The sequence below is a fragment of the Crocodylus porosus genome, unplaced genomic scaffold, assembly GCF_001723895.1.
Source record: "Crocodylus porosus isolate Cpor-Errol unplaced genomic scaffold, CroPor_comp1, whole genome shotgun sequence".
Lineage (NCBI taxonomy): Eukaryota > Metazoa > Chordata > Crocodylia > Crocodylidae > Crocodylus > Crocodylus porosus.
Genome location: NW_017728905.1, coordinates 1,297,424 through 1,306,585, shown reverse-complemented (window position 1 = coordinate 1,306,585; position 9,162 = coordinate 1,297,424). Strand labels below are relative to the sequence as shown.

Here is a 9,162-nt window from a genome sequence, read left to right as displayed (position 1 = left end):
TAGGGAGAAACCCCCCTACCTCTGTAGTTCAGTGCGTACAAATTAGAACTGGGCACTGAAGTATGAATACATGGGTAAAGCAGAAATATTGCATTTTATTTATTAATTACATAGGGTCCACTTGTGCAACTATAGAAATAGTGCTTAGCTTGAGCACAGTAGCCATACAGTATTGACTGTAAGTCACTAGGAGTGATCTGATAGACCTGAAGCAATGTTTTAGGAATGGGTGTTTGAGCATCATTTATGTGAATGACTGAGCCTGGGTTTGGGAATTGTGTTTTCCTGAGTTTTAATAATGATTTGTCACTGAGTAGCTGTGTGGACATGGGTGAAGTGACCCCATTTCCATTTACAGAATGAGGGTGGTATCCATTTGTCTTGTTCAATAAACTTGTGGTTTATTGAATGTTTTAATGTTATTAACTGTTTGTGAAAGACTGAATATGTCATGTAAAAAGGGAAAGACTTCTCTTTAATTCCAGAAACATTGCTTTCTGTGGTGAGTAGAAGGGAAATGGATTCAAAAAGCCTCATAAATAGTATAAAATCTTGTGAGAGACAAAAAGACATCAAAAAAATAGTAAGTTTGGTCAGGAATGGTCAAAAAGGAAAACCAAGCCTTATTTTTGTTTGTCCTCCTTTATAGCAGCAGGTACAGGCTGGCTCTTTCTGTCCTGGACTCCAAATAAAGCTGCATTTGGATATTTTTAGATAGACATTGCCTTTGTGTGATTTCTTTATTAGTGTAAGATTGAAAAAGCAGGGCTTCAAGCACCTTGCCTGGAAATAGTTATATTAGAAGAGTAAATATTAATAGTTGCAGTGTGTAGAACGTGTCTCATGGGCCAGAGGAGATTTCCTTACTAAACAAAGAAAAGCAACATAGCAGGGTTCTGCTGTATCCAGATCCTTTAAAGTTTTTGCAAATTTTTAGCTAAACAAGTGCATTTTAATAAAGGAATATAGTCTATATCAGTGACTCTTAATGTTCCTAGAGACTCAATGCACCTCTCATTAGACTTGAGGCCCCCCCACAGAAAATGCCAGCTGTTGGCTTTTACTTGCTTTTTGACAGTAGGAATGTACTAGAGCAATTCTTCCATTGCAGAGGGCTTGGAAAGACCACAGCAGGTCAGATACTTTTTGACGTCGTGGATTCGTATTGGAAAAATCTTGGTTTATTTTGTGAATCATGTCCGTGCCTGTACCATGTGGCACTCGTAAAAGGATCTCGCATCATCTCGGGGTGCCAGGGCACACTGATTGATTGACAGTCACTGGGCTAATTGCAGTGCTTTGTAGAATATTTGGACTGATAAATTACTGACCACCCTCCACATTTCTTTTGGACCACTCTGCACCTTTATCTTCAGACTTAATTGAAATGGGATTTGGGCTGGAGGAGAAGGGAAGCAGTGTGATCTGCAGGCTGCATAGGTCTCACAGACCATAGTTTTGGGAGGGGCTGATCTACCATGGAGACCTGGGCCCCTTTTTCCCCCCCATATTACATTGTGTTCTTGTGCTGTAATGTGCCTTACAGCAAGTCACCTCACCTCTGCGACTGTTGTTGTTTCATCTATAAAAGAGATATTGCCCCCTAACAGGACTGCAGCTTAATTATAAAATCATATGAGAGCCTTAGATGAAATTTGCTTAGAAATGCAGGATGATAATTAATAAAACATGAGTTGGCAACATAAATAAACTAATATCACAGTTTCACTTTAGGTAGTGCTGTCAGGCCTTTGTTTTTGTCAAAGTGTTTCAACCATCAGAAGAATTACAGTTACAACATGTATGCTTACCTTTCCCTGCTCCTTCTTCAAAAGCAAGCAAATAAACCCCCCCCCAACAAAACAGTTCCCCCCAAACCCGAATTGAAACCCCCAGCCTGGCAATAATCAGGCTTTAGCTCTGCTTCAAAATGGGGAAAAGAACTAGAGATCCATTACTCCTTCTTGCCCCTTTGCTTAGTTTTGTTCATATGCTTAGTTTTATTCACTTCAGGAGCCCCAAGCAAATGAATAAATGCTTGCACAATAAAGACTTATGTCTTAGATATCTGTTCAATTTGTCTGATTTCTTCCCCTCTCACCCCCCCCACCCCCAACAATCTACTGCAGGATTGGCTTTTCCTAAGAAACTTGGGTGGGGTAGGCTGGGTTTTTTGTTGTTTTTTTTTTTTTGGGGGGGGGGGGCGTGTACAGGGAAGTGGAATTCATTGAAGTAACTAGCTTTCTTTTGCAATAAAAATAGAAGAATTCAGATAAACTAAATCAGGAGCTTACTGTGCATTTCTGTACTTATAAATAAATTCCAGGACTGAGAGAAATCTTTTCACAAGTCTCCCTCAAACCTCTACTAGTTGATACTGGTTGGTAGCTCCAGGCCTGTGCTAGCGGGAAGCTTTAGAAGCTTATATTAGACCTGTTCCTGTTAGTGGTCAAAACAGTAATTACCAAAATGTTGTCAGTTTAAGGTGGGTGCTGATTATGATTGTTAGTTTTCAAATGAAAATTAGACAAACCACTGATTAGTGTAGTCAGGAGCATATCTTTTCATGTAGAGAATTGGACAATATCAGTGTTCTTATAATCAGACCTCTTTTCACTTCATTCAGTTGCCAAATGCAGCAGATTTATTTTGATTTGTATGTGTGACTGTTATAGGATAAAACATAGTCCTTACCTTGTAGAAGGCTTGAAGTTCTTTTGTAACTTCTTTCTGTCCCTTCTGGAAATGGGAAGGTGGATAGATGGAGACTATAGGAGCCACTTTTTGCAGCATTCTTGGTAGCACACTCCTTTGCAAAAAGAAGGGAAAAGCACTTTCTTTCAAGCTTCCTGAGTTAGAGTTGTAAAATGAAATTCATTGAGGTTTTTGGAAGGAAATTTCCCATATTTAATCTCTGCTGGAATATAAAATTTGTTGGAGGAATTCTGCATCAAATAATATGGCCACAATTCTTCCTTGAGTTGCTGTTGTGTCACCATTTTCAAGGGCACTTACTCCATGTGCTCCCCTAGGACAGTTTCCTCCAGTTTATGTAAGCCAGTGGTTCTCAGCCTTGTCAGACTGGAGGCACCCTGTGGAAAATGCCAGCTATTGGCTTTCACTTGGTTTTTTGATTATGAGAAAATAATACATCAATTCTTCTAAGAACTCAAGAATAGCACAAAGGTTGAAGTGTTTTTGACACTACAGATTCCTGTTTAAAATCTTGTGGATCCTGTGCAGGTGTTTGCATACCTAACCGTGCAAATTGTACATTGTACAACAACTCATGGCACCATTAAAAGCATCTCGGAGCATTAAAGGTACTGCAACGCCTGCCCTGGTTGAATCGCTGGTATGGGTAGATCCATGACTATCCTTCATTTTGGCTGCTGCTACAGTCATGTCTAGGCTCATGGCATTCTGGAGCCTAGGTTTGTCTAAAGCAGTGATTCTCAGTCAGGGTGACACAGCATCCTGGGGTGCCTTGAGATATTTTCAGGGGTGCTCTGGGGTGTTACACAATATTAGCACTGTTAGGAATGCTGACGTGATTGCAAAGGTAAACCTAGAGATTTCAAATAGGAATCCATAGTGGTAAACCATTCGGACCTCTTGCAGTCTTTCAGAGTTCTTTGGCACACCCTTGCAGGTACTAACTGAATGAGCAGTAACTGGTGCTGCTCTGCCGGTAGCACTGGCGTATAGTGTTTTTTGTGACGCTAATGCACAGTAGACTAATTCTACTGAGCATTAGCATGACTTTTTTGTTCTGACGTGGTAATGTGCAGTAGAATTAGTCTACTGCGCATTTAGTGTCTTGTGTAGATGCACCCAGTGTGTCCAACATTCAGTGCTGTAAAGACTAGTTTCATAGGCATTTATTTGGGAACTGTTATTCAGTACTGTCAAAGACTTTTATTGTACATCCTAACCATGAAATCATGCACACGCTCACATATACATGCAACTTTATTTGTACAAGTCTTGCTTCAAACTGTGTAGGAATACATTTACATATTGTAGTTAGATTGTCCACCTGAGACTTGCTTCCAGTGAGGTTAAAAGAGTGTTCTAAGGCTTGGTAATTAGACCTGTGTGACTTTTTTTTTTTTTAACAAGAGGCTTTCATACTTACTTGAAATACATTTTTCTTCCTGTTTAAACATTGTTCCCCTCTAATTTGAACTGTGCAACCGTGTTAGTATACAAGGTTCGGTAAGCAAAATTCACTGGTCAATTTGTGTAGTCTGAGCTGAGTGAAATGTAAAATGTAGGAGAAATGGTGAAAATAACTATTTTTTTTTAAAAGATTCGCCTTGGTGATTTATCAATAACAGTGATATAAAAACTAGAAAAGCCCCAAAACTAGAAGTTAAAATGATCTCACTTTTGAGTACGTGAGGCGAAGGCGGGACTAGCAAGTTACCATGTCCTGCCTCTCTGCCATAATTATCTTTGTAAGCCAGAAGGTGCTGTGTCAGTTCACTGATCAGCAGTGTATTGTGACATGAACATTTATTGGAGTGTCTTGACTATACAGACTAAATGCAAAAAGCCTCAAGAACAGCATGAACAAATATCTTCATTATTTATTAACTGCGAGGAGCTCAGGTAATTCATGGAGATGTATATGATTTTTATATTTGGAGTTAAGTGATTTTTGTGTAGATTGCAGTACATGAAGAAGCAGTCAAATAGAAATGCTTTCTTTCAGGCAAGCTTTAGTGATCAGCATTTATGTGCTTTCATGTCATACTTCTCTTCCTTGGAATGGAATACCGTAAATAAATTGACTACCAAAAACCTTGGTTCTGTTCTGGAGGGTTTAGATGTACTCATTTGTCTTACTTTTAAAGAGCTTGTCTTTTTTAAGAAGCTGACTTGTAGGTTCTGTGCTCAAGCCATTTAAAGAATGTCATACCTACTAATTAAGGAATCTGGAAAGTTTGAGCCACAGGTGTCTGAAAGTTGTAAAGTAGTTGCCTTATTCTAATATGTGCTTTGGTGGGGGTGGGGAAACCCTACAGATTCAGTTGAAACAACTTGAGTTTTGTTTTTAGTCAGAATTTTTCATAGATTTCAAATGAAGTTTTTTTTTTTTTTTTTTTAAATAATGTCTCCTAGGCTTTGAAAACTACCAGTCTTCCTGTCAATTAATTTAGTTTTTAAGTGTCTGAATAACTGAATTTTTATTGAAGTTGTGTATCTTTTATATTAAGTGTAGCATAAGACTCCCAGTGGCATTTTTCTTCCTTAAAGAGCCCAAGCAATAACAGATATACCAAGAAGAGATTGCTTGGATAGCTTGATTAGTGGAACCTCAAGGATAGCTTGATTAGTGGAACCTCGGGACCATTTAAGAGGAGAGGGTTGTTAAGAGCTGTGGAGTGAAGATGGATTACATGATTGTAATCGGGTAGATTATAATGAGCTGTGAAGTCAACTGACTTTTTCAGTGCTGCCTGAGAAGAAATGTTGCTGCTGAGCAGTTGGTTTTAAACTTTGGGTGGAGCAGGAATCAGTGTGATGCAGCTGTACCCTGCTGGACTCTTCTCCCTCCGTACAATTGGAGGGAAGGGAAGGAAAAGAAGCATCAGACATTAGGGCTGTGGGAAGCTTTGGTAGCGGATTCAGTTCAGAGGGGATTCAGCCTGATTCGGTGGCCGAATCTCCGAATCCAAATCTAATTGAATCAGTGGACTCATTAAGAGGTCTGGATCGAATCAGAAACCTCTGAATTGATTTGGGGCCGATTTGAAGATTTGGCCGTAGGCTACACAGGTTTCCCTTGCATAAAGTGAACCCACTTTATAAAGCAACAAATAGGGAAGGGTTCCCAAGGCAATGAGTGAGGGAGTTGGGGAGTGAGGCTGGAACTAGGGAAGGGGCTGGGGGAGATGTGCTGTTCCCGGGGTTGCAGCGTGCTCCGCCTGTCCTCGTTCACCCCAGCTCCTGGGCTGTGCTGCGCTGTGGTGCAGGCAGCTGGTGTCAGCTGCTCCTGGGGCTGCTGCAGCAGAGGCTGGGGGGAGTGGCAGCAAGTGGAGCCCTGGGGGTACGGGACATGGTGCAGCTTGTCTGTACTCACCCTAGCCCCTGCTGCAGCAGCCCTAGGAGCGACTGGCGCCAGCTGCAGTGGGAACAGTCAGTGGGTGTGGAGCGGGGGAGGAGGGAGGGCAGGGTGTGCCTCTTGCTGCTCTGTGCCCCCTGGGAGGGCGGTGGGCTGTGTCAAGCTGTTCCTGGCGGTGGCACCATCTGGATTCTTCATGGCACTTGGGACGGGCACACTGAGTGCCAGGAATAGTCTAGTGCCCCTGGATCTGCACGCGGGATGACAGCAGGCGGGATGACGGGCGTGCCAAGCACTGGGAAAAATCAGCTTGGTGCTGCTGCTGGCCCCAGCCTGCTGTCATCCTGCACGCAGATCTGGGGGTACGTGTTCCCAGGAAGAGCCCGACACATCCCCCCAGCCTATCTGTTAGGGGTGTCCAAAGCTTTGGTAGCTCATTTGGCGGCTGACTCCAATTGGAATAATGATTTGAATCACCGAATCAAATCACTGTCCCTCAAATTGGCTGAGTCTAAATGCGACTCGAATACTTGCTGCTTTGCACAGGCCATTCAAGCATTCTACCATGTTTCTATGCTGTTATCCTTGGCAGAAAAATCAGTTTCCATGCTAAGACACTCCAATTTGGAAAGGCTAAGTTTTGGAGTAAAAGTGAGTAAATATGATATTCTGTCACAGGGCTTCAAAACTCCCAGGTACCTACTGGCTAGAGCCTGGCTTGAAAGACTCGAGAGAGAGAGCGTGAGTAAGTAGGAGACTACAGTGGTCCATGGATGACTCCCAGTGTTCAAGGTATAAGAGGACATCTCTGTGCCCTGGTCAGTGCCTACAGCCATGCTGCTGGCATGGGCAGCTGTCATTGCTGGTGGAGACCCTGGAAACCTGCTACTGCCCTGGTTGTCTCCCCCCTCCATTACATTACTGTATTGGTCTTCCCTTTCCGCACTCTTCTGTAAGTCCACTGTCTTGCTTTTAAGATACAATTTTTAGATTTTAATTTTTTTTAATCCTTTTTCTAAGTGTGGACATTTCTTACTTTATGATTTTCCCTTTGGAAACTCTTTTCCTTCCATAAATCTTAATATTAATCTTGGGGTGATTTATTTTTATCATCTCTATTATATCAATTCTGGGGTTGGAAGCTAGTTAAATGGCTGCTGCAATGAGAGGAATGTTTTTGGACAAGGCCCCTAACCTGTTGGTTGCTTACCTCATCACAGCAAAGATAGTTGATATGCCTGATGCTATGTGAGGTACAATAAAACTGGGTGTTTCCTATATCGCAATATAGTCTCTGAAGCTGCTAAGACATCAAAGCTACTTTTTTTCTTTTTTAGTGAAACATACTTTTTATTAGATATGCCTTTTTGCAAGAACTGACTGGCAGGAAGAGGTCCCTTAGCTATCGGCTTTGCTTCTTCTGATGATTTCTTAAACCTTGTCTTTCTCTGGGAGAAAAGGGCAAGCGTTTTTTTTTTTGCCACGTGTTAAACTTGGGGTAAAACATAGATGTGACTTTAACCTGCTAACACATGTTAAGGCTACAGTTGCTTTGTCCGCACCATGAGAAGTAAAGGTTTCTTTTGGTGCTATCTTTTATAGGACCAGCTGTACAGTTGGGGGAGATATTACACAAGCTTTCAGAGACAAAGTGCCTTTCCTCTGGTCTGAGAGAGAAGCAGCGGCAGTTTAAATTAAATAGCAGATGAAACAGTAGTTCGTGTTTAACTGTGCAAATTAAGTTTTCTTTTGTATGAGCTGCTGCTTGTAATAATAGTAAGTTAGAAAAACTAATTTTTTAATGCCTCATGCAAGACGTATGCATTTTGCCAAATCTCTCATTAACCCAAGGTACTATCTTTTTTTATACTTTTCTAAATAGATGCAAATATCAGTTTATAATGTGCTTGGATGCTGTGCCTTTAGGTGCATTATAAATGAAAGAAATCTACTGGTGTAGCTTGGGCACCAAGTAACAGGCACTCTTAATGTCCTTTTTTACTGCAATTATACCTGAAAAGCCTAGACCCATGGCACTTTTACACCAAGGTAATTCACATTGGTTTTGAACAGTAAATGTCACTAGGCTCTAGAGGACAGACGAGTGCTATCAGAGGGTAGGTGCTGTTAAAGCATCTTGCCCTTAGATGTCAGGGAACAGGTAGTAGAGAGTAATGTTCAACCTCCAGCTTGCAGGCTGAATGCAGCCCATGGGCCCGTCTCACCAGTTACGGGACTGGAAATTTGTTGATGGGGGAGCAGTGACAACATTAATTGCCACAGCTTCCAAAACCACAGCAGTTAATGTTGCCACCACTGCCAGATTTTCATACCCATGGGGAGCCCTGTAAGCTAGATGATGTAACTTTTGTGCACCAGGTTGGTGGCTCTGGGGGGTCAGATTGGGATGCACGCCACTCATCCTGCCTTCAAGGCTGGAGCATTGAGTACCACCGTAATACACCATTTGCCTGTAGCAAATAATTGCCCCAGTGGACACATGACAGTTGCCTCATTGGACTTGTACAGATTATAGAATTTTACTTTGGGTATTCATGACCCCAAAATACCATTTCTGCTGGCAGATGTCCATGATGTTTTATGGCAAAGTTCAGATTGATGAGCAAAGCCTCAAAATAGCCGATAAGATGAAATCTTGGTTTTCAGAAGAAAATGCAACCTCTTGAAAAAATATTGTGTTACTCTGGACTCTTATTTTCTGTTTCTTGATGTATTAAAGGCAAAGTTAAAAAAAATTATAGTTACGATCTTTTTTTTCTCTAATTGGCAATGGTTGTCAGCATAGTCGGTACTAATGTTATAAATGTAAGCATGCTGTTAAATTAATAAAACTGCTCTGTACCCTTAATTAAAATAAAGGCTATTTTTTCCAAGGAGATTTCCAAGCAGTTGCCTTTAACAGTTAGATTTTTTGATTCATAGATTTCATAGACATTAGGGCTGGAAGGGACCTCGGGAGATCATCGAGTCCAGCCCCCTGCCTAAAGGGCAGGAAGTCAGGTGGGGTCATAGGATCCCAGCAAGATAAGCATCCAATTTACTCTTGAAGGTGTTCAATGTAGGTACTTGAA

At 41.5% G+C, this 9,162-nt stretch overlaps 1 protein-coding gene across 2 annotated transcripts in view; it reads left to right on the top strand.

Moving 5' to 3' along the window:
* Positions 1-4,472: 4,472 nt before the first annotated feature.
* The window catches only part of REXO1 (RNA exonuclease 1 homolog), a 48,487-nt gene continuing 43,797 nt past the window's right edge, over positions 4,473-9,162 (top strand). Inside the window, exon 1 of one of the 2 annotated variants that reach the window (XR_002105037.1) lies at positions 4,473-4,614. Coding sequence is in view for 1 of the 2 variants with exons in the window: in XM_019557028.1 (XP_019412573.1) it covers positions 4,572-4,614 (43 nt within the window). In the remaining variant the exon portion in view is untranslated. The remainder of the gene's footprint in view (positions 4,615-9,162) is intronic. The other variant, XM_019557028.1, reaches the window with a different exon arrangement.